The 25,271-nt window shown below is 31.6% G+C and overlaps 3 protein-coding genes across 3 annotated transcripts; 1 reads left to right on the forward strand and 2 right to left on the reverse strand.

The window, feature by feature from the left end:
- Window positions 1-95: 95 nt before the first annotated feature.
- On the forward strand, window positions 96-8,358 carry LOC114186558 (myelin-associated oligodendrocyte basic protein). The gene is made up of 6 exons (XM_028074494.2): window positions 96-828; window positions 2,946-3,048; window positions 3,916-3,971; window positions 5,998-6,162; window positions 7,696-7,809; window positions 7,890-8,358. Exons 1-6 carry the CDS (start codon window positions 220-222, stop codon window positions 7,980-7,982), a joined length of 1,140 nt encoding a protein of 379 aa, XP_027930295.1. The 5' UTR covers window positions 96-219; the 3' UTR covers window positions 7,983-8,358.
- A 3,151-nt stretch (window positions 8,359-11,509) lies between these two features.
- LOC114188671 (putative serine/threonine-protein kinase WNK9) lies at window positions 11,510-14,819 on the reverse strand. Its single transcript, XM_028077259.2, has 7 exons — window positions 14,590-14,819; window positions 14,462-14,499; window positions 14,063-14,290; window positions 13,723-13,943; window positions 13,346-13,503; window positions 12,824-13,259; window positions 11,510-12,725 (listed from the first exon to the last, which is right to left on the reverse strand). The coding sequence occupies exons 1-7, from the start codon at window positions 14,662-14,664 to the stop codon at window positions 11,650-11,652; spliced, it is 2,232 nt and encodes a 743-aa protein (XP_027933060.1). The 5' UTR covers window positions 14,665-14,819; the 3' UTR covers window positions 11,510-11,649.
- An 8,480-nt stretch (window positions 14,820-23,299) lies between these two features.
- Window positions 23,300-24,487, reverse strand: DRT102 (DNA-damage-repair/toleration protein DRT102). The gene has a single exon (XM_028074577.2). It carries the CDS (start codon window positions 24,350-24,352, stop codon window positions 23,444-23,446), a length of 909 nt encoding a protein of 302 aa, XP_027930378.1. The 5' UTR covers window positions 24,353-24,487; the 3' UTR covers window positions 23,300-23,443.
- Between the last annotated feature and the right edge of the window lie 784 nt (window positions 24,488-25,271).

Below are 25,271 nucleotides of genomic sequence, written 5' to 3' on the forward strand. Positions count from 1 at the left end.
TGAAAAGGACAAAGATTTGGGGATGAGATGAGTTTGTGAAAACATGGCCCATCCATGCCTACATGGCCAAGCCTAACACACAAATCCAAATTCTCCATTTTACACTCTTTCAAAAACCACAACATATCTTCTTCACCTTCTTCATCTTCTTCATCAAAACCCAAACTCTTCATTACAAACACAATCACATCTCATTTCAATTCAATTAAATTCAGTTCCATGACCATGGCGTTAACGCTCTTGCTCCAACCCAATCTCTCCCACTTCAAATCCACCCTATTGCCTTCTCTTCCACGTCGCACCAACCTCGATAACTTCGCTCCAACACCAGACTCAAAACGCCGCCTTTCCACCGTAAAATGTCTCTCATCGCGCAATCCTCAAAACATGTCTAGTTCACAATCGGCGTGGGATGTTCTGTCGAGCACGCTGTCGAACACGTTGAAGGCGCTGAAGAAACCGGCAATAGCCGCGCTCTTGGTGGGGCTGTTATTAATGTACGATCCAAATTCTGCATTCGCGGCATCTGGAGGAAGAATGGGAGGAAGGTCGTTTTCTTCTTCCTCGTCTTCTTCTTCGTCGAGGAGTTATTCTGTGCCGAGGACTTCGGAGTCGAGGTCCTTCTATTCAACGCCGTATCACGCGCCTTCTCCGTTCGGTGGGGTTTATGTGGGGCCCGCCGTAGGGGTGGGAGTGGGTGCGGGTTCGAGTGCCTTTTTTATCTTAGCGGGGTTTATGGCCTTTGTTTTGGTTTCTGGCTTTCTTTCGGATCGCTCCGAGGATAGTGTGCTTACCGCTGCTGGCAAAACCACCGTGTTAAAGATTCAGGTTTGCCAAACTTAACATCTTTTAGTTTGCTTTACAATTTATCTTCCTTGTTTCCTGCTATTAGCTATGCGTCATGTTTTCGTATCCGTGTTGTGGTTTTGAGTCTGAAAGCTGAACAGCTGGGCTTACTTTTCTGAACCAAAGGTTTCACACTTTGTTGTTGTTTTTGATTGGGTTTAGAGGGCTTATTTGTTGGCGACTTGTTAGCTACCGATGTTACTGTGTTAGTTTATTCAGTATTGGTTCTGAAGTTCTTTTGTGAATTTGGATGGAGATGGTTTTCTTTTAGGTTGGGTTGGGGATGAGTTTGCGCAGGTTGGAGATGCATTTCTTCTGCTGAGATGAGACATGAAGCTTCTAAGTATGGGGTTAGGATTGGCACTCACTGTTGGTTTGGGTAGAAGGGCTTGGTCCATAGGGAGGGGTTCCTGCTTTGGCACAAAGCAGTGCTGCGAGGAAAAAAAAAAAGGGAAGCCTAGTAAGGCTAATAGTTGTTGAATGAAATTAGATGCATGTTAAGAATAATTCAAAAGGAAACAATAATAGGTTACCCGGACTATTGTTGGAGATGATGGTTGGAAATTATAAGTAAGTCCAAAAGAATACAGAGGGTCATAGCTGATATGTTACATTTTATGGCATAGGGAGGGGTTCCTGCTTTGGCACTTAGCAGTCCTGCGAGAAAAAAAAAAAGAAAAGAAAAAACCCTAGTAAGGCTAATAGTTGTTGAATAAAATTAGATGCATGTTAAGAATAATTCAAAAGGAAACAGTAATAGGTTACTCGGACTATTGTTGGAGATGATGGTTGGAAATTATAAGTAAGTCCAAAAGAATACAGAGGGTCATAGCTGATATGTTACATTTTATGGCCTATATGAAAGGAATGAAAGAGGGCAGTGTTCAAATCGGAACAAATTGACGCTCTAAGCTGTATAATGAAATGTGTTTGTATTGTAATGCACTGCATCCTTCAAGTTGCCGAGAGAGACAGGTGAAGGCTAATGCCTAACATATTATTGGTAAATTAATTTTGGGTGAGTGAAAGGGATACATTGAAGTAAGCTGTGAAGCTGTACCAAAAGTTGTGGGACTGAAGAACGCGTTGCAGATTACAGTTGATCAGTGAGTAAATAAATTAATTCACGTGTCTTCTGTCAGATATTGAGAAGTAAAATGTCCTGACGTTTATTAAAGAAAACATCTAAGAGGTAAAATATCATGAATTGGACAATCTAAAGAGAAAGCTTCAAATTGGGTAATTGGTTTTCTAGTTGTTTATGCTCTACCTGGAACTACCTCCCTGAATGTACCCTTCTTTGTGGATTGAATGAATTTGTTCTTTTGACCCATGATAATGAAAACACGGGCAACAGTTATCAAGTATGAAGACTTTGATGCAGATATTACTTCATTTTGTATTTTATTATTTATTATTTATTATTTATTACATATTAAGAAGGAATGTCACAAGCTGTTCAATTTAAGCCGCCTGACATGGGCCTTGGAAACAAGAGTTGTAGTTGTAGAAGGTAAATATGATAGAGGATAAAGGGAGATTCTCAAAGCATGGCCTATGGCTGCGTACCTGGCCTGGGATTATGGACAAGTCCCCATATTACTATTTCCAATATGGAAGACTACAGAAAGAGATTTTTCGTTCAGATTTTCACCATTTTTCTTTCAGTTTCTAGGTCTTTTTTCAGATTGTTCTTAGGGTAGTAGTACTTGCTGCCACTGAGTAAAATACCATGCTCAAGCTTCAATCATGGTCATGTTTTTCAGATAAATATATCCATGCCTCCCTTTTTAGTTTCTTTCCTGATTGATTGCTGCCATTAGTGTAAAGCCATGAACCATTTTTGCTACATGCTCTTCCAGTAAGTGGTTACTACTGTTATCTAAAGTTATGCTTTGTTACCATGTTTTCTCACTAATGCATATACTGTTAATTTAGATTTATGATCCAATGGTTCGGGTGCCAAGATTTGTTGCCATTTTAATTGGGTTAAAAGCCTTGTTTGTCAACTATTATTGTACAGCACAATCGTTTTCATTTTATTCATGGTTAAATCTTTGGTGAATGTCAAATGTTTAATGAAGGTGTTGTTATTTTAGGTTGGATTGTTGGGGATGGGTCGCACACTTCAAAGGGATCTGAATAGGATTGCAGAAGTTGCTGATACATCAACTCCAGAAGGGCTGCATTTTGTGTTGACAGGTGAAGTTGCTAAATATGCAATATTTCAGTCACTTGTTTATTGTATATTTTTCATTACATGTTTTTTCTTGTAAGGTTAGACAAATATGTGAACATGTTTATTATTTTCATATTTGCTATTTTTTGCAACAAGCAATGAAGGATTGAGAATTTATTTTGGTTAACTATAGTGCATTGTGATATTTGTGTTCTGGTTTTTGAGGGCTTCAACTTATAGAATTCACATAATCCTGGTAAAAGTATTCTATTGGGTGACATTCTGTCCACGGTACCAATAGAATATGTTTAATAAAAACGGAAATCCAGGAGAATAATGTCAGATGCATTGCATAATACTTCTAAGCCCCAAGGTCATATACAGCATAACACTTGGTTTCAAGCATTGCATGTATTCTTCAATTAATGTGTAAATATTAAGATTTTCATTACATTTCCATTCAGACTTTAGGATAAAGCTTTTAGATTTAATTTAATATTGTTAATAATCAGAAATAAATATTATACACTTAATGTATATTGATTTGATATTTGATTTTGAGGAAATTGAATATTCTCTAATCATGAGTTATTATATACAATAGTTCTGTATAAACCAATTGTGCAGTGTCACTTAGACACACTGTTTCAACATCATATATCCATGTCTTCCTTTTCATTTAACAAATATATACGCTTTTAGCATGGATACATCTAGTGAATGATATGTAGATCAAACCTATTGTTCAGGAAACAGAAATTCTTGAAATGGAATATTTACTTTAAATATCAAATTACTTACGACAGTTATAATAATGTAGCTTAAAGCAACTTGGCTTTGTAATCTACTTTCTTTTGTAATTTACTTTATTATTTGACTTTCTGCTACAGAGACAACCCTGGCTTTGCTTCGGCACCCTGATTACTGTATCTCAGCATATTCATCTGTAAGTGATTTTAGTCTTGAATCTAGAGTCTTCTAGAATTGCATGATACTATAGCAGACACAACAATTTAGGATTTGTTTGGATAAACTTCTTCATAAACACTTTTAGGATTATAAAAGAAAAAAATAAAATAAGTTTCTCCTTGTCAAAATAACTTATGCAAAATTGAAATTCTCTAAAAGATGAATTTTAAGTTGTATATAAGCTAATTTTAGCTTATGTAACAAATTATTTCACTTTTTGCTTTAAAATTTTTACGGAGAAGTTTATCCAAATGAACTCTTAGTGTTATTGTGTTGTTAAATCATGTTAATTTTTGTTGCTTAATACTGTGATAGATGAAATTGTGATACACCACATCCCACTTTAATATTCTCATTCTCAAATTTAAAAGCACATGCTTAGCAGTGTCCTTACTGGTTAAAGAATCATATGTAGAAAGTTTAGCATTTAATGTTACCAATGCATTGAAGTATAACTTTGAATAAATTTTGTATACTTAATGATTCCTTAAAGGATGTTAGCATAGGTCCCAAATTTAAAAGAAAGTATCGAAGTGGCTAGAGAGCTTAATTTAATGCTTTTAAATTGTGACCTTTTAGGCTGTGAAAATATAAGCTTTATGTTATAATATTTTTCTTTTTGTCCCCAAAATAATACTTTAACAAAAGCTATCGGTGAAGTTGATTATATACACTAGAATACAATATTTATTTAGTTTGGGATTTTGACCATCTATAAACAATCTTTCAAGAGTATATATAATTCCAATTATACTCTATGGGCGCATGTGTATACACTTTTTTATGATAATAAAAAATAATGAAATTATAATTATAAAAATAAGTATAAACAATTTTTATAATTTAATTACAGACAGTTTTTATTTATTTAGTAGATAATTTTTATTTATTTAATTTAGAAAAATAGTTAAATTTAAAAAAAGAAACGGTTAAAAAATCAGTTACATAAATAAAACGGTAACTTAAGAGGTAAAAGTGAAAAAAAAAGTGGACACCAAAAAGGAAAATCTTCTTTATATATAGTAGGTATAGATATTCACTTCCCCTAAAACATTTGCTGCTATAAAACTAACACATGTTTATTCTTAGGAAGAAATAGGGATGAACCGCAATTACCAGATTGAACACTGCAGTACATTGAGGGTCTGCCCCTTCCAATTATAATTTTCTCTAAAAATGAAAAGATTCCCTTTTCTCTAGTTTTCATTTTATTATACATGTGGCAACCTTCGATCATCGTAACTAAATAGTGGGTTATCTAACAATAACCCCCTCCTCAATCCCCTAAAACATTCACCTCAGCCTCGGTGAAGAGGACCATCTAAACGGCACAATCAGCTGTTAACATAATTACTCCAGGGTCACATTGAATTATAAAAATTGTCTTTCTCTTTTCATCTCAGTAAGAGATGCAATGACAGACAACTGTCTTTGTCATTTATTACTATGTAATCTCCACGACTATCAATTGAAAAATATAGCTGGGTTAAAGACTCGGTTGAGTTAATTCAAAACTCTTCTTATTTCTCATAACATTAGTTTCCCCTAGAAGCACAAAATGGAGTCATGGCCCAGCGTCTGGTGAATTGACACCTTTTGATTTTGCTCCATCCCTATAACTTCTTGAATAACATCAACAGTACTGCCAAACATAGCAACTGTACCGTACTACCTCTCCACTGTTGCTGCTGTACTAATTGGACTCTCATTCTGCTTCTGTATTTCGTCAAACTCATCTTACACGTCCCAACAAGAAAATAAAATAGGATGGGTTCTGTAAGTTCCTCATCTGGATTTCACCAGTAATGTGCCCAACAACCCTCAATCTCATATGAATTGCGCCCAGTCGTATACGAAACCCTCAAAACATTCTTTTTACCAAATTATGACAAAAATATCACCCACATTATTGTGGAGAATTCGCACCAAATTGCCATCACCTTGTTGTATGCAGCAGAAACTACTGATTGTTACTGGATTATCTAACATTGACACTTGTGTAGGTGGACATAAAGCGGGGTATTGAAGACGGGGAGAAACGTTTTAATCAACTTTCAATTGAAGAGCGGGGAAAGTTTGATGAAGAAACTCTGGTCAATGTCAATAATATAAAGAGACAAAGCACAAGAAGCCAGAGAGCGAATGGGTTCAGCAATGAATACATCGTGGTATGATTTTTGTTTTCCAGTAACTTCCTTATTTTATACTTTTAATAAGCTGTTTCCCTAAATGCATTTTTTGTCGTAAACAGAAAACAAATATATTACTAGAGTACAGAGGGTACTCTATCCCCAACAAACAGTACAATAATAGGAAACGGACAAATTCCAATTCGAACTAATTTCATACTAAGATTTCGGGCACCTAATTGGATTAAACACCACGTTTTTCAACTCCTGCATAGATTTTACTTCTCCATGTTTTAACTATACACTTACAATAACTTAAAGAGTAGCGATACATAATGAAATCCAATTATTACATATTAACTTGTGTTAGATATGAAGTTGGGGGGACTTCACCTTTGACTATTACATTTTAGACAAGTCTTACCTGTTTTAGCATCTTAGTTTAGTGTCACTATTGACATCCATATCTAGAAGAAAAACAATCGAAAACATGTTGAAAATATTTGGCCTATGGGGCCCTGATGTAAGACGGAAAATTATAAAATCAATCTGAATCAATGGAGAATCTTCTCATCTTTGTTACTCTTTCAAGACCCGTATTTCCATTCTGGTGGTTAGTAGCATAAGCACAATTGAATCTGTGACCTTTGTCTTAAAGAATTAAATTGTCTTTACATTTTTCTAATTGTAAGTGATGCATACCGAATAAATTTGGATTTTTATACTTTTTTCTTTCTCTTCTTGTTGTTTGGTTATATCGATTCAGTTTGTGTCACCCAGAGGTGGGTTCCTGCTTGATTCATAACTCTGATGTTTGTTGCTTCTTCGTAAATTGCATAGGTCAATACCCGTTTACTAAGCAGGCATATATCATCAATATCCTAAATTCAGTACGCATGTAACTAGAGTAAACTTTGTTAATCTGTTTTCAGTTTTTGTTTGGCTTGGAAAATTTTAAATCTAAGCCCTGAAAAACTGTTAGAGGGGATATAAAGGGACAAAAAAATCATGTAGATTTTATACTTTTTGTGTGAAATACGAGTTTTTGCTATCTCCAACTGGTTTGTTTGAGACCCTTATTCCTAAGGGTGTAAGTGTCTAACTCAACCTAGAACTCGTCCAATCCAACCAATGACATTTTTGAGTTGGGTTGGATCATGGAGAATTTTTAATGTAGCTAATTAGAATTAGAATTGGAATAGGCAATGAATTCATGAATTTTAAACCGATAAATCTAATCCAACACAACTATATAATAAAAATACTTCTTTCCTAAAAATTTACCGTACTTAAAAATTTCTGTTTTATCATGTAATATTGTTTATGCAATTGCTTAAGCATTGTCGTTGTCTTATGAAAGATAAAATTAAAAAATATTGAAAATATTTAATTGGTGTGTGTGTTTTTTTTTTTTGTCAAGTGACACTTTTTTTTTAAATGACATGATGATTCAATTAATTATATAATTGTGTTGAGTAAAAATTAGACCAAATTTGATCCAATCTCATAAGGGTGAAGACTGAAGTTCCATGAGGACAGTTCTTAAATTTTTTTTGTAATTCATGTTATCAGATAACAATCTTAGCAGCTGCTGAAGGAGAGCATAAACTTCCTACAGTCAATGGAAGTGGAAACTTGAAGGAGGCTTTACAGAAACTTGCATCCATTCCATCGAACAAATTATTGGTAAGATCAATGTTAGGCTGATAGTTCTTTGTAGCCATTGTTGGTTAAATGACATCACTGTGTGCTTTAACTACTTTCAGGCAGTTGAGGTGTTATGGACACCCCAGAATGAGAACGATACTCTCTCAGAACGAGAATTACTTGAAGATTACCCACTTTTGCGGCCATTGTAGATTGTGATGACATGCTTGCGTTCTTCTTCTGGCCTTCTACAGCTATGAACTGAAACTGTGTTGTCATCATCTTCAGGATTGAGATTGTCCTGCTACTACTCAATCTGCAAGGCAATTTTCAGCTCCAGACAATGTCAGTAATTACGTTGAATCGCTCACAAAGGTTTTACTATTAGATATTGATGAAATTAGTTGTAAAAATTACCAGTAGGATCTACTCTAAAGAGTGTATACAATATTATAGAGAATAATTCTATCACTGAAATCTGATATAGGTGCCCTTTCTGTTTAGAAATTGCTTTGCTTTTAAATTCTGTAAACTTTTCCACAATTGTTACGTGCAAGACAATATAAAAATACATTAGTTAAAAACGAAGTTTGGCAAGTTGTGATCATAGAATAGAATAAAACTTCAACGTTCAATGTATTATTATTATTTTGGTATTGCTGTAGACTTAATCCATTATCTAGTTGGATGAATTATTAGTTTTTGATCTCACTTATAGCTGTTTTATAATGGATTTCACTCATGACCGACACACCTCCTCAATCATGATTGTGGAGACATTTATTGACGCATTGCCAACATCTCATAAAATAAGAGTTTGTTTTATAATATATTATTTTTATACTATTATTTGATTTAAATCCATATGATTTTTCACGTAGTTATTAACTTAAAAATATTGTGAGTGTGGTGATGCTTTTCAATCGTGGATAAATTACATATCACTTTTCACATATCTTTTAAAGTGATTATTGAAAAGTAATAATCATTATGAATGTCAATTATTGAATGAAAAACAACGCGTTGTGATTAAATTCAGTAAAATGAATAGCATCCACAAAATCATAAATAAAACATACTAAAGAATAACACCAATGTCAATGAAAAGAAATCGTATATTTGTTTTTCAGTAATCTTTCATACTCTTTGATGATTTTTATAATTTTCTTTTTTTGCCATGATCTCATGATTTTGACTAATATTATCAGTCAGTCAACGGCTTATTATGTTCTGCTTTGTGATAATTGAATGCGTTCCACTTGAGTTTTCCCGCATCATGAGAGGGAGTCAAAAGTTGCAGGGTCAAAGTAAATATGGAAAGTATAAAAGAAATAAGGAAATTATAGTATTTTACAAATTAATGTTAGAAACTTTTAAATCTTAATAGTTAAATCTTGAGTTGTGATTTTTTATTTCTTAAAAAGTTTTAGTAGAGAAAATTTTCAGAGAAAAAATATTTTTAATGTAAATAGTAAATTACTTACTCTATTCCTTTTCGAGTGGTGGGATTTTTTATATTTATATTTTTATTTATCTATTATTTTAAAAAAAATCAATTATACCCCTTTTTTCACCTGAATTGAAAATGTGTCTACACACGTATAAACATATAAACAAATGCTAACTCGAATATATTTATTTTAGATTTAGAAAAAAAAAGTGTTTTCCGTATAAGTCAAAAAGCATATTGTTCCTAATCTTAACCCCAAAGAAAAATATTTATTATTAATATTTTAACTCTTAAACTAATAGGGCAATCAATAAAGTAATATAACTATTAATTGATTTTAAATTTTGTATGAAATATTATTTAATTATGCAAATTAGTAATGATCAAGCTAATTTTCAAAAAAGTGAGATTTCAATAGAAAATTTCAACATGAATGAGGTTACTTGATAAAAATAACCCCTAATATTTAACATTGTATCTAATTGTATAAATGTTTACATGTGATGGGAACATTTATATAGCGAAGAGAGTGTTTTTAATCTCTATCAAATCCAAAAATTGGTTGAATTAGTGACGATGATACTATAAATATGATTAGTCTCTGATTAGTAAATTTGAAAACACGACAAGACAAAAAAAAAACATATAGTTTTAGAGCAACAGTTATTTTACAAGATTTTTTATTAATAATATTTTTAATCAGGATCTTGCAAATATAAATTTCTTAAAATTAAATACCGCTATTTATAAAAACAACTCTCTATTTCAACGAAGTTATATTTACGAAATTCACGTTTATTAATAAAAAAACTCTCATTAGAAATATTCTAAATAATTAATTGGACTATGAAAACTATTTTTTAGTCATCCATCCTATTTTGAAAGATTTTCAAATTTTTTATTAGATTTTCAACATTAGTTATTTTAGTCCACAAATATATAATACTATAAATTCTTTTTGTTTTCTCTTATATGATAATTGAACAGTTTAATTTAAAATAAAAACAAAACGTTACTACTCCATTTCCAAAACTATACTAGCTGTTTTAGTTTAATGCACACATCTATTAAGAAATCATGAACTATTACATTTGTAGAGTAAAATACCCCTATTTAGTATATTAGTTTTGTAAAATTTACTTTTTAGTAGATATTGATAAGAGTACAATTGAACAAAAAAATATTATAAATGGTATCTTGAACTAGTAAAATGCTATAATTTCGGGGGGAAACCTAAATTGCTAAAACAACACAGTTTTAAAACAGATAAAGTTCTATAATTTATTTTCGATCATTAATCTAAGGGCAATTTTAAAATATATTACAATTAATTATAAAAAAAATTCAATGTTTTTAACTAAACAAACTTTTTCAATAGGATGAATTAGTTACAAATATTAATAGCTATAATTAGGTTTTATTTACTATCTAAGTTTGCAGTATTCTTTGTATGGGTATGTATGCTAACTTCATTTCATTGGTGTTAAGTATCTATCTATCAAAGTAACATTTTCTTACGAAAAAAAGAAGAAAATGATCCAAATAGAAAACCTGAAAAACAATTTTTTCGGTTCAATTAATTGTTTTACTTTTCAAAGCAGTGCATAAAGAAAAAAAGTTAATGTCAAAGAAAAAAGTTCAGAAACCATTTCATTAGCCAACCCCAGTGGGAACTCACACGCCAAATAGTATGAACAAACCAAACTCGAGAAAAAAAAAAAGTAACAAATAATTGATTGCAATGTCATTTGTCAAATGTAGCTTTAGTCCCTTCAACTTCATCCACATGAAAAATCAATCACGTTTCTCACTTCAAATACCAGTTTTAAACAAATGTGTATATAACGCAAGGAAAATGAGAGTAATTACAAGAAAACAAATAATACTCATTCAATTTATCCTCTTGTAATTTAGAAACCCCCATAAAATTGGTTGCAGCAATTGAACCTCTTTAAATTTGTATTGAAAGATATTGGGATATGATATATAAGCTCGATGTTTGGGAATGAACCAAATAAAGGGTAATTGACTAACAAATGGATAGTCACCAATTTGGGTTGAATTTCCACGCACATTTAAGTTTAAGGGAGAATTTGACCCTGTTTTTGCACACTCAATTATTGTAGTCGCATATAGAAAAATAAAATACAAGCAATTCTAGTATTTGTTTTCATTAAAAGACTTCACAAAATTGCATAGACTTGACCAATTGCTATTAAACTCAGTATCCCCTCACCCAAAAAATCTGACATATTCTAAATATACGACACTGTAATGCATATCGACAAGTTTGTGTAAGAAAATGTTTTTGTATCTTTGTGGGGAAATTGAAATTCCAAGAAAAAAGTGGGGGTGTTGCCATCATATAGCCTCTAGAATTGTATATGTACATAATGCACAAAAGAATTCAAGGATTGTGTCATAAAATTTTATATATCCACAGCATCAACGGGAAGGGAAACTGTTCTGTATGGAGTGTCTCGAAGTGACCCTGTGTAAAAACTCTTAGCAGTAGCCATAATACCTTCTTTGTGAGAACACATCACCTCACAATTTTTTAGACTTTGCATGTCCAAATTGGAGTGGCTCTTTTGGATTAGAGAACGGTAACTGGAATCATAATCCCAGAAATTACACAAGGGTTTCAAGTGAATCCCATTTTTCACTCCATTTAATGTTTCTGTCAATGGTACCACAATGCCTTGTTCTGTTTTGTGGACTTTGTTCCTAGAATGTGAAGAAGATTTGGCTGCTGCACCAAAACTTTTATCCCTGAGATCCCTTGACTCCATTTGGTGTTTTGCTTTGAGCCATCTAAGTTCTTGTTGAACCTCTTTCTCATATTCACTCCCTGAGCCAGGACATAACAAACTGATAGCAGACAAATAATTCCCAGATAAACTTCGTGGAGGGTTTCCTGGATCATGTGCAAACTTGTTTCCCAAAACACCCTTTCCTTTGTCTTCTGCTAATACTGATTTATCTAACTGTTCATATTGCTCATCAGAATGGCTTTGATCAGACTCTACTGAACTCAGTTCACAACTTTCTTGATGATTCCATAGCTCCTGATACTGCTGGCACTCCAGTCGGTTCGATTCGATAGGCGTGACTGTATCCCCTCTAACATGATTGTCATACTCAGATGGGAAGGTTATCTCCTCGAACCGGCCATGCATCGAAGTACATCCATGCCTACAGCATTGAGGAAACTGAGAGTTCTTTCCAACTTGATTATGTGAATGAGAATCCATAATATTCCCACCAGAAGTATCATCAGACACACAATTGTTACAAAAGAAATTGTTTACAAAATGGTTAGTTTCTTCAATTCCTGGTCCTGGCTTCCATTCAGGTACCAAGGAAGCAATTTCCCCATCTATCATATCAGCTATGCTGGTAACATCCTGATCAGTGATGTCAAGTTCTGCTACCATTTCAGTTGCTACACTCAATGCTGTGTCCATCTCTATGTCAAATGGGAAATAAATATTTCGAATATGTCCTGCCATATAAATAAGTCAAATCATCAAACTTAAATTCCATCCTGAAATATACAAGTTATGGGGTGAAGTACCAGAACAATAAAGGCAACATTCCAACCTTCTTTGTCTGCAATTCTTAGTCTCAAGAAAATTCCACCATCATCTTTCTTCTTTCCCTTGATGCTTATGTCAACATCTTCTTCGGAGGCTTCATCATCATCATGGCACTTGAAAAGTTCAATTCCATTGGGTTCAATCTCAGCTGGATGAGAAATCCAGTCTCCTTCATATTCAAAGTAATTTGAGTGTTCAGTACTCATGTTGCTATAGCTCCGGTGAAGATTAAGATATGGCTGATGGATAAGAGAACCCTTGCCATCAAATGTTCCACTCTCCACAGGTCCCAAATCATACTCATAATCATCAATCTGAAGAAAAGGATCATCTAGAAGCTCCCTTGCAGAGAGCCTTAGGGACACTGTTGCCACACATTTCTCAACAAATTCACGCACTTCTGGATCCTTCACCTTATACAAGGCTTCTGGTTTCTTCCCCTGGAAATGTAAAATGCTGTTTATAGCTTGCCACTCCTGAAAAAATCGCTTATTTAAAGAGAGAGAAAGAGAGAAAGCAATCTTACAGAAATAACTTTCTTGTAGATTTGCGCTGGATGATTACATTCACTATAAGGATATTCAAATGTAACCATTTCTAACACACACATCCCAAAGGAATATATGTCCACTAATTCGTTATAGGATTCTTCATAAACTTCTGGTGCCATGAATTCAGGCGTTCCTGTGGAAATACATAAGTGACAGATAAAACTCTAATTAGAATTGCTGATCCTAAATCATCCCCTAACTATCTTAACAACACAAGCCAAAAATCACACGGTTTTATATGTTACTGCCATTTTTCAAAAGGTAGCATCCATGAACTGAACTAATCGCAAGTGGAGTTAGAATTGGTCAGGTTTTTCTTGTTAGGTTCTTATGTGACATGAAATAGACATACCTACACAATGAGCAGCATGAGACTTGCGCAGAATTGCTGCCAACCCAAGATCCCCAATCTTAACTTCCCCTTGGTTTCCATTGACAAAAATATTATCACATTTTAGATCTCTATGGATCACAGGTGGATCATGGCTATGAAGATAGTGAAGCCCTCTCAGGATCTGTCTACACCAATGCTTCACAGCCCTAATGTTAACTCTTTTGTGCTTTTGTCTATACCTATTGTGATGATTAAAATAAATAAAAGAATAAAATACAAGTTCTCAAAAAGCACAAAAAAAGGTTAAGGATCATATACACATGTAATGTAGAGAAATTTGAAAATAGAAGGAACTCACTGCCTAAGGGTGCCAGAAGTGAACATTTCAGTCACAAAGTTGATATTCCTATTAGCAGTATCCACCCAAGACGTGTAAAACTTCATTATGTTTTTGTGCTTCAGCGTCTTGAGAAGATGAATTTCACAGTAAAGCCTCTCGAGATCTTCGGGGCTCTGCAGAAAATCATACAACTTGACTTGGTTCCAAGCAACTTCAATCCCTTGATACTCATCAAATGCTCTATATCTGAATCAATCGAAAATCAAAATTAATGAACAAAATTTCAAATGCCCAGTTCAACAAAGCCAGAGAAAATTCAAAGAGGATCCTTGGACCAAACCAAACAACAACCAAAAATTTGGGAATTTGCGAAAGATGAGAAATGGGAGCAAAAGGGTTTGTCGGAAATATTCATACACTGTCTTTGAAGCTCCTTTGCCGAGGATTTCATTGTACTGCAACCAAAGAAAAAAGCGTGATGAAAAAGAGAAGGGATAATAAGAGAAGAAAAAACAGAAAGAAGAGAAGAAAGAGAGTATAGTTACTCTGCCGTATCTGCCAGTAGGATCAACTTCGGCGAACTCCGAAGAGGCAGAGGAATCTGTTTGAAGTTCGTTCATTTCTTATTCTTTATGATTTTCTCTAATTTCTTTCTCTCTTATCATCACATTTCTTCCCCTTCTTCCACACCACACCAGAGACTCAACAAAATTTTTCACCACTTTATCTCTCTACCAACCTATAATAACACTAACATATTTATTCACTTTAACATGGATTTTCTTTATTTTTTTAATACAACAATAATATATTCAACAACGATAAAAATAAAATATAATAAAAATAAACTACTCCATCACTAAAAAAAATAACTCTTAACCTACTAATTAATACTCATGTATTTACACTACAGTTACAATTTTCTTTCACCTGGTGTATATTCCATAAAAGAATAAGGGTAAATATTTTTAATAATTATTATTATTGAAGAGAGAGACATGACAGGAGAGAAACTATAGCGTACCATATGTTTGACGGTTTAGATTATGGAGCCACCCACCACGACAAGACATTATAAAATAAATAGCTTTTTCTTTTCTTTTTCTCTAAAATCCACGTCTATAAGATTTAACTTTATTTGACCCAACATTTTTTTTTTCTCAATCATAAAGTTTTCTTATCAAAATAGTGCACGTAATTATGTATTTAAGATTTTAATTATCACTTAAGGTATAGTTCGAATTCTTAATTTTTTTTCCTGACTAAATAATTAGGATTTCCTTTCATAAAATTTACCAGTTATGGAATTTATTTTATTTAATCTATTCCATAAAATATGAAGAAAGATAAACTTCAAAATAACGTTTTGAAAAAGATATATTCTTTAAGCAAATTGAAATAACTATTTATTCAATCGATTATCAATTAAAAGGAAATATTTATGTTAATTACAGCTATTTTTCCATGTCTGCTATATGTTAATTCACACAAAGTCAAAAACAAATATTTATACTTATAATTTTATGTTTGTCCTTTTTTTTAATTATATTATTCATCACATATTCTCTTACTAATAGAATTGGGTGTCACAAAGATAAACGTTTCATGATTTAATAAACTACAAGTTTTAAAACTTTTGCCGGTTACCGGATAAAGTGTGGGCGTTTTAACTGTGATTCAAATAATATTATATATTTTTGAAAGGAATATAATAAAATTATGTGCACATGTAATATCTCATTTAATTTAATTATATAAAACTGTTAAATAAAACATTATAAAATTGATGATTCAAGATAAATAGTTAGAAATATATATATATAAAATATATATATATATATATATATATATATATATAAATTCAGACCAAATTATAGATAATAGGAATTTTTCAAAAATACCAACTCTTATATAAAATCACTAACTTTGCAGTATTGTTACCTTCTACCATAGGTACATTACTACCTATTCTTGATTTAGGTACATCACTCGATTTACTCATGTTAATTTGGTGATCATTGCAAAAGAGACAAATTATAATTGATTGTTTGAGATAAACTTGTGATGAACCTTATTTATGCTTATGATTTTGATTGTTATTTTTAATTGAGGTGAAGTTGTTGTGTGAGTATGTACGATGACGATGTTTAAGGATTCTTAAGCAAAATTTATTTTTGGTTGTAATTTTACTATATGCATTGATGTATGAGATTTAGTAAAGGGGTATCTTAATACTCAAATAATCATTCTCAATCAAATATAGTACAATAAATTATGTTATGAGAGTTATACGATAAAGACCACCAAAAATGCACGTTTCCAGTGAACTTTGATGTCAAGGATATGTACATAGATAATTGTGTTTAGAGTCATTTGTTGTTTGTGTGTGTTTGCGTGTACACGTGCTCAGCATCCTAAAGCTAAAATGCTCCAGCCTACAGTACAAAACAAGCGCTTAACGGTGCCTTGTCATTGTCATTCACTACAAAAATATTTGCAAAACACGGTGCTCAGTGGTACAATTTGGCACTCAATGCTCCCAAACCTGCACAATGAAGGTGGCACTTAGGCCAATCTGCTACCACTCAATGTTGTATTAGAAATCATAATTTTTGTGTAATGATTGAGGGAAATTGGATATGTCCAACTGATCAATTTGGTACCCCTCTTTTAGTATTTTGGTTCAAAACAATTTTTCATAACATAAAGTTTGTACCAAATCACTCAATTGTTCATATTTCAATTATCTCGTTCAAATGCCCAAACAATCGCAAACATTCAACATAAATTATCAACCAATTCATATAATATTAGATCAGTCACACAAACAAAACCACATTCATCAGAAATCAAATTCATTTTTAACATTCAATATCGCATAAACATGCAAATCATAAAAATTAGTAAAACTCACACAACACATATCCAAACTAATTTTCCTCACCTAATTAAGTAACTCACAAGACCCCGAACAACAAAACACTTTCTAACTTGCAAATATTCCTTTTCAAGTCCAAAAACAACATTAAAACTATTTGATCACACCAACAAAAACATTTATTAATAGAAATTAAGAAAAATCTCACAAAGTCACATGTGAGTAATGAAACCCCGCTTGCAATCCAGATGAAACAAAAAAGACGAGAAAATGACGAAAAATTAACTTATCCCAAACGAAAAAATTGATTGATTCATCTTAATAAGCTTATCGCAAAGAATAATTTTACGATCTCTCTGGTCTTCAAAAAGACAACAGACTGTGAGAAAACTTTGAAAAAAAAACTCTTAAAAAAGTTTATAAAGAAATGAGTTTTAGAAAGAAAAAAAAGTAAAAAGGTAAAAAAGAAAAAATAGAAGTAACCGAACGGCCAAAAGAATAAGAATGTGCTTGACAGTATGACATTTCTCTTTCAGTATTAAAAGTCACAATTTCAGTATTAAAAGTCACAAGCAAAAGTAATAATAATTGATGACAATGTTTTCACCCTTTCGGCTTAGCGCCATTTATTCACTAACAATAAATTAAATAACACATTTAAACTATAATTAATGCTCAGTTTGCTTTTGCTGAAGATGAAATAAACACATTGAATGAAAGAAAAAAAAATGAGAAAAAAAAGAGAAACGACTAAAAATACTAAATAAAAATAAAAAACATAAAGTAAGAACAATAAAACAATTATTTGTTTCCAGTAAAAGATTAACAGATTACAATTAAAGGCACTTTTTGTGAAAAGTTGTCATCAGCAGCATACTAAATGGACCTGGTTTTTCCCTAAAACATTAATATATATTAAAACAAAGTTGTAATATCTTAAATTTTAAGTATTACAAACAAATCATAAAAAAAAATATTAATATTAAGTTATATTATATGTGGTATGATTGTTACGATTATTGAAGAAGAAGTTGTGTGATGAGATTATTTGATGGGAAGGGAAGAGTAGGAAGTAACAGTGTGACGAAGGAAACAGGTAACGAATGAAAAGCTATAATGTGACAATCTGGCAATTTCGTATAAATCAAACACTAACAACACAAAGAAAAGGTATTGAGTTTTGTTTGGGTGAATGAAGAGGATCCAAGTGTAAAATGGAGATGTGTTTGGAGGTTGGGGTACATTGATTAGAGCCTAGAGGGCACAGCACATGCACACACACTTCGAATCCTATAGTATAGCTTTTCATCCCAATAAATATATTCAATAAATAATAAATTTTATTAAAATAGATTATAATTTATGTTTTAATTACGTTAAAAAGTAAATTTAATGTCTGATTTAATCTATACCAACTCAAAAAATATTATTGGACTTTACATATATGAAAAGCATTGATCTTTGATAAAGGTAGACACGAACAATTTATTTAAAAAATAACTGACGCGGTTTGTTAAAATATTAGTATAAATTAAGGTGCAGTGAACATGTAAATATATGTTTTTTTCATTTTACTACATACACTTTATGTCGAATCACTATTTAACTTGAGTGTCAGAGTGCCTGAAGGTACTCTCATCCTAGAGTTTAGACGGCAAAAAAATCCAGAAAGAGACCGGATGGGAGAACAGGAAGAAGTTCGACACATAAGATTCTTAAAATTTTTTGGTTCTTTACTAAAATAGTATCGATCAGGTACATTAATGGATGAAAATGGTCTAAATATATTTTCAAATAGAAATTATGGTATTTATTTGTGTTCAGAGGAAATGAATTTTGTTTGAAGTTGGTTAATTGAAGCAAAGAGGTGCAGCACTGTGTTTGGAAAAAAGTACGTAGAAGAAATGAAAAGCTTATGAAAATGAAATTAAATACGGAAAGTGTACCCTAGAAGATGTGGTTTACAAGTCAGCCAAAGTCTCCAAACACGCCCCCACCTTCCATCAACGTGCTTTACTCCCACCTAACTTATCTCATTTATATCTCATCAACGTACTTTATTAATCTTCACTTTTCAAACCTACATGCTATTATCTTTTACTTACTTATAACTACATCAAACCTATGTTTGCATAAACTGGTTCGTTCATAAATTAGTTGTTTGTTAGTAACTTTATGCTAATAAAATAGCTTAATAGCTTTAAAATGTTTCGTAAAATTATAATAAATATAGTTATATAAAATAACATACTTAAAAGTTATATTTGCTTTTTATTTAAATTAGTTCATTTAAATAGTGTTAATTAAATTTATTTTTTTAATATGAAAAATAGTAATAGTTTTTTTTTATTCATCAATTTAAATTACTGTTATATGAAGTATTTTTTTACAATTTTCATCAGGTATAACTTTCATATATCGTTATATGTTGAAACATTGATTTATTAAATTTGATATGTTACATTATTTTTAATTTTAATTAAATAAAAAGTTAAAAAATAACGTATAAAATATGAAAAACAGTATAATAATAAATACTAAAAATATTATAGTAATTAATTGTTTAGGTAAAATTAACAAAATTATAATAAGCAAAAGAAAATAAGAACAATAGAAAAAATATTAAAATGTAAGGAATTATAATAGAAAAAAGATTAAATAGACTATAAATTATATCTAATTATAATAACTTATAGCCAAAAACTCTTAAATTAACTAATTAAATATATTACCAAATATTTCTATATTGGTCAAACTAATTTATAAGTTAGACAAACAATTTTGTAATAAACTTAGTTACGTTACTAAACATGTTTTAAGACTAAAAGACTTTATATTGATATATATATTTCATTAATCTTTTTGGATAATTCCTTTCCTATAAAAAGAATATAAAATTATTTATTGAAGATAATAACATAGAAAAGACAATAATATATTATGAATTCTAATTTTTTTACTTTTTGACGTAACTTAACGTAAGTCATTGATTAATGTACCGTTATATTCTTTTCGTAAAATATAAAGATAAGAGTAAAAAAATAGAAATCAAAATATAATTTTCGTACCGTATAATCCAAACCTATCCACAATCTTTAATATACATGAACTCTTATTTGCTACTAAACGTTAATTATGAAGTAAATTTGAATTATTAACGTGAGCTTAATTAAAATACTCAATTTTAATATAAAGCATGATCAAATATTATAATCATATTTAGAAAGTCTATTTATATAACCTCAACAAAAATTATCAATTATAAATAGATGGGAATTTTCGATATAAAACACTAATCCTGAATTATGAAACTTAAAAAAAAAAATTCTAAACTCTAGTAAAACATTTGCAAAGTTTGTGTTTTCTTTATTATATCCCGAGACTAAAAGAATATATTTATATATCTTTGTAGTTTATTGACTGGGTGTTTGTAATTCAAATTTTGCTATGTCTCAATATTCGATATTGAAAAAATGGTATCTTTTGGTAATTATTCATTGACCGAATATTTTTTACGATAGATGTATATAACAGTGAATCTTTGTAGTCTATACCTTACAACAATTTTGACATATGTGTTTAATTATTTTAAACATTTTTCTTTTAATATTATTTTAAAATTAAATGTTCTTTGTCCTTACAATTTAGAATTCGTCTTTTGTTTTAAATTTTTACACAATAAATATATATATATATATATATATATATATATATATATATATATATATATATATAACTATATATAAAAGAGAATTTCCTCTTTTGTGTCCACATTTCATAATTCCAACTTTATCCTTTATAATTTAATTATTTATTAAATCTTTAAAAATTAACGGTTATTAAATTTTATAAAACTATTTACTTATCTCCTTTTTTTTTCTCCTACTATTCATCAACAGTTATTTTTTTCATATTTTCTCCATACATTTTACTTTATTTTTTATAAATATACATTTATTTTGTTTATTAACTTAACAACATTACAATATCATTAATTATTAATATAATTCAAAAAATGCGTACACACGATAACGTTTGTGTTTACGCTAGTGTATATATATATATATATATATATATATATATATATATATATATATATATATATATATATATATATATATATATATATATATATATATATATATATATATATTATGGCGTTTTAAGTTTTTAGTCAATTATACCAATTGACAAATTAAAGCTCAAATATTATCTTATAACATCATTTAACAAGTCAAAAATAATTGACATCAATAAATTAAAATAATTATGGGTGTATTTGGTTCAATGTTGGAGAATTATTTCAGCTAAATCAATTCTCTAATGTATAAACAAGAATTAGTTATTTCTTATTCAACTTGAATTTTTTACTCTTTAATTGATTTTGGAAACCAAACACGTACCGATTTTAAGTTAGAAAATCAATTCCAATCAATTTTACATCGCAAAACTAAACACATATTATATTTGTTTATCTTTTAAATTTAAGAATAAAATTGATCAAAATTTAGTGTAAGAATCAATTTTAATTTTTCATCTAAATTTAGGACTAAAATATATTTTATATATATTTTTTAAAATTTTTAAGCTTTTGAGTATTTTTGACCGTTTTGGAAACTTCTTTCCGCCTAAAGCAGCAAAGGGAGGTGAGAGGTGCATTTAAAGCAGGAAAGGAAAGGTACGAACGTAGTACGTTAGGTTATCTCCACTCCAAAAACCATGCACACATTGTAATTCCTAATTCCCTGTTTGGCCTTCCCAATTGCAAAAAGCCAAACAAAAAGAAAGCGTTAGGCATCTATCTAATTTTAACGATTGCGACAACACCAAAACCGAACCACCTAAGCTTGCTTTTAATTTTTTCGGAACATCTCATTTATTCGGTGCTTTACATTGTGGAACGCTCATTACGCATCACGTTTCACCATTTTTTCTCCAAAAACTTTTTTCTTGGGCTAGTGGCTACCTTTTTAATCATTATTATTGGGCTAAAGATAAGGATGCAACTTTCTTTTTTTTCTTATGGATATGATCTTTGGGACGTAGTGCCTTTCTTTATTCCCACGTACAAACATGCCCCTTTTTAGTATTCAACTCAAGTATCCTCTTTTAATCAGTGACGCATCATCGTGCTTCCCAACAAAGTCCTCTTCAATTCAAACATCTCCACCAATCTCTTACATGGATTTCTAAATTAATGTTAAATCAAAGAAGGACGCACCAATATGTTACAACTTCTAGAAGTTAGTACTGTGTGTACCAACAAAAGCGTTTTTTTTTTTAATCCTTCAAAAGTTCTCTACAAGGAAAAGAAAAATAAAGAAAGATTCTGCGACCTGCTCGTGTGCCCTAACATTATGTATTACTATAAACATATAAAGTTTAATCTGATAATGGATGCAATTGAATATAGATATTGTTTATTGGACTCTTCAGGTGTCTGTCATAGTGGAGCAACAAAAATGTGATAGGCAAACCCCATATGTTTCTTTCTACACCCCCGTACTGAAGAAACTTTGTATTTTATAATTTTTTTTAGATTTTGCAATCTACAATTAAAAAATAAAAAATGAATTTCAATTGTATATTTCAAAATAAATAAAAAAATAGTTGCAAAAATAAATCTTTTCAATTGTATAAGTAGAAAGTCATTTGGTTTTTGGATTACAGTTATTTTTGTTTTCTAAATTGTGCACTTAAGAATTCCTTTTCCAAGGAAAAAAAATGTGTTTACTTCCGAATTCTACGATTTAAAAGGGGCAAAATTTAAATTTTCTCAATGCGAGAAATTGATGGAAGTACAATAAGAAGCAGCCATTAATCAATATACTGGCCCGTGATTTTGGGCTTGTAAGTTTACAGGGATATCTTTGTTTTTCAAGGCCCAACATTACACATCATTTGTGTGTGCCGGAAGCTCTTAGCAAGTTAGCATTTTTTATTTTATTTTTACGTTTTTAAAGTTATTGAAGTATAAATAGCATTTTAGTTATAGAAGATAAATGCTTATTTATACAATTAAAACTTACATAAATTTGATATATAAATTAGATAAGCTTCAAACAACGTTTTAGTCCCTATAAAAACACGATTTAGTTTTAACGTTGCCGAAGAAAACTCACTGTCCATGCTTGTGTCGTAGGTTAGTACTTAGGAGTCTCTACATATTCTGGGTTTCGGTACTGATCCCAATATTATTGTTGCTTGAAAATTTTCAATACTGAATTGCATTAGCCTGTCCTTCACTTTCTTGATTCATTTGCGATTTCAACTGATAGCACTCGAACCCAAATTTTGTTGGTTCAATTAAATTGAAGTATGATTGTTTCGCACACCATGCGAGCTAAATATGTTCTCAAATTTCGTAGATGGATGTGTTATGAGGCCAAACGATGAAATTGCCAGCATAGGATTATTGAATGATGTCTTACACAGATAGAAGGATGGTAGACATTGATGAAACAGAGTACAGAGAGGAGTTTATGAACGAATATGATACAAGGCACACGAAATTGAAGAGATTAAGAAACCGTAGAGTTCGTTAAACCTAATTCCTTATCGATAGCTTTTTTGGCAGTGTCAAGATCCTCATCGAAAAACATATCCCAATGCCCATCCCATTTGATGAAAAACTCAGTATCTTCATAGTACTTAACCCTATGCACATCGCCTGCGGGAGTGAACAAGTAATCCCCAACCGTCAGATCGTATTTCTCTTCCTTCGTCAGATTCCAAACGCTCTTCTTCCCTTCCAACACCACCAAATCGTGTCCGAACGTGTGGTGGTGCGCGGGCTCCACGCTCCCGGCCTTGAACCTCACGAACGCTGACGTCGGAGTCTCCCTCACGATCTTCATCGAACCGCCCGGAATCAACTCGATCGGATTCAGTTCCCGGTTCTTCACCAGACAGCACACTGCGCACGTGTCGAACGCTCCTTCTTTTCCGATCTCCGGCATCTCCACGAGCGAGTGGTCTAGAAACGTCTGGATCTCCCGCGGCCAGGGCTCGCCCTCGTTGGCGGGACACGCGGACTTAAACGGCGTGTTCAGCCACGCGTCCAGGATCTCGATTGCGGCTTCCGGCGAGGTGTACTTGCCGGAGACGGCGAGTACGTTGGAGTTGTTGATGGAGCGGGCGTTGACGGCGTCGGAAGGGGTGAGGCAGGTGGCCGCGTAGACGCCGGGGAATTTGTTGGCGAAGATAGAGACGCCGGCGCCTGTGCCGCAGGCGACGAGGCCGCGGACGGCGGAGGATTGGGAGACTCGGCGGCCGACCTCGGCTCCGGCGGAGTAGTAGGAAGAGGTTCCGAGATCCTCGACTTCTATGCTGAGGGAGCGGAGGTGAGCGACGAGGGCGTCTTTGAGAGGAGCACCGAAATCATCGGCGGCGGCGATGATTTTGACGGGGCGCGTGGGTTCTGCTGCCATGGCGATTATCGGATTGAAGGATTCTTCAGTTGAGTTCACTCACTTCACTTGCACAAACTCTCACCTGAGACCCAGGTACAATGAATCTGCTCCCTTATCCCTTATTGATTGCTCTAATTAATCAAGGATTTCAAGAATTTCTATCTTTTCCCTCAATAATTTATGGCCCAACTTTTTTTAAAAGGCAGGCCCTTGGGCCCAACTAAAAGCCGAACTCTTAAAGCCCATGTTTTTTTAATGATGCCGTGTTCAGACATTATGCTATGCTTGATTTGTACGGATTAAGGCAAGGGAAACAAAAAAGTGAAGAAAAAGAAAAGTAAAGTTTGTAATAGACTTGTTTTAATGTAATAAAAAATTAAATTAATTAAGTAGTATAATAAGTTAAAAGTATCTTTAGTTCAATTTTAATGAAAATGAGTATAAATTAAAATTGAGAGATTAATTAATAATATTGGATATAATATTTAAATTTATTTTGCTAGAAACATTTCACAAAATTACATATTGAAGACATAATTAAATTCATATTCAATCAAAATTAACTTCATTTCAATTAAAATTAAAAATTTCAGAGTGATTAAAATTCCAAGATGAGTTTAAATCATCATTACAATTATTTGCACTAAGATATTTTTATTTATTACTTTTTTTATTAAATTTCATTTCAGATTTAAAAATATATTAAATAGAAAATTGCATAAACTCAATAACATTAAAATTGAATATGTACATGCATAATTAGTTATGATTACGTCTCATTCAGTAATTATTATGATTGAAAATTAGTAATAACATTCAATAATTCATACATAATTCTTGATTGCATAAAATTACGCGTCTGCTTTCTACTTTTACATGATTGAGACATAATCAATCAATTATGTTATTTCTTTTACATAAGTGAATTTTATACATA

The sequence above is a fragment of the Vigna unguiculata genome, chromosome 6, assembly GCF_037176805.1.
Source record: "Vigna unguiculata cultivar grain cowpea cultivar isolate G323 ecotype 2 chromosome 6, ASM3717680v1, whole genome shotgun sequence".
NCBI classification, from domain to species: Eukaryota; Viridiplantae; Streptophyta; class Magnoliopsida; order Fabales; family Fabaceae; genus Vigna; species Vigna unguiculata.

Excerpts from the sequence above, each read along its gene's own strand:
- DRT102 (XM_028074577.2), bottom strand. The coding sequence starts at position 24,352 with ATGGCAGCAGAACCCACGCGCCCCGTCAAAATCATCGCCGCCGCCGAT.
- LOC114186558 (XM_028074494.2), top strand. The coding sequence starts at position 220 with ATGACCATGGCGTTAACGCTCTTGCTCCAACCCAATCTCTCCCACTTC. Across the intron at positions 3,049-3,915 it reads GCTGCATTTTGTGTTGACAG|AGACAACCCTGGCTTTGCTT; the intron begins GTGAAGTTGCTA and ends TTTCTGCTACAG. Across the intron at positions 7,810-7,889 it reads TTCCATCGAACAAATTATTG|GCAGTTGAGGTGTTATGGAC; the intron begins GTAAGATCAATG and ends AACTACTTTCAG.
- LOC114188671 (XM_028077259.2), bottom strand. The coding sequence starts at position 14,664 with ATGAACGAACTTCAAACAGATTCCTCTGCCTCTTCGGAGTTCGCCGAA. Across the intron at positions 14,500-14,589 it reads CTACTGGCAGATACGGCAGA|TACAATGAAATCCTCGGCAA; the intron begins GTAACTATACTC and ends CTTTGGTTGCAG. Across the intron at positions 14,291-14,461 it reads AAAGGAGCTTCAAAGACAGT|ATATAGAGCATTTGATGAGT; the intron begins GTATGAATATTT and ends CGATTGATTCAG.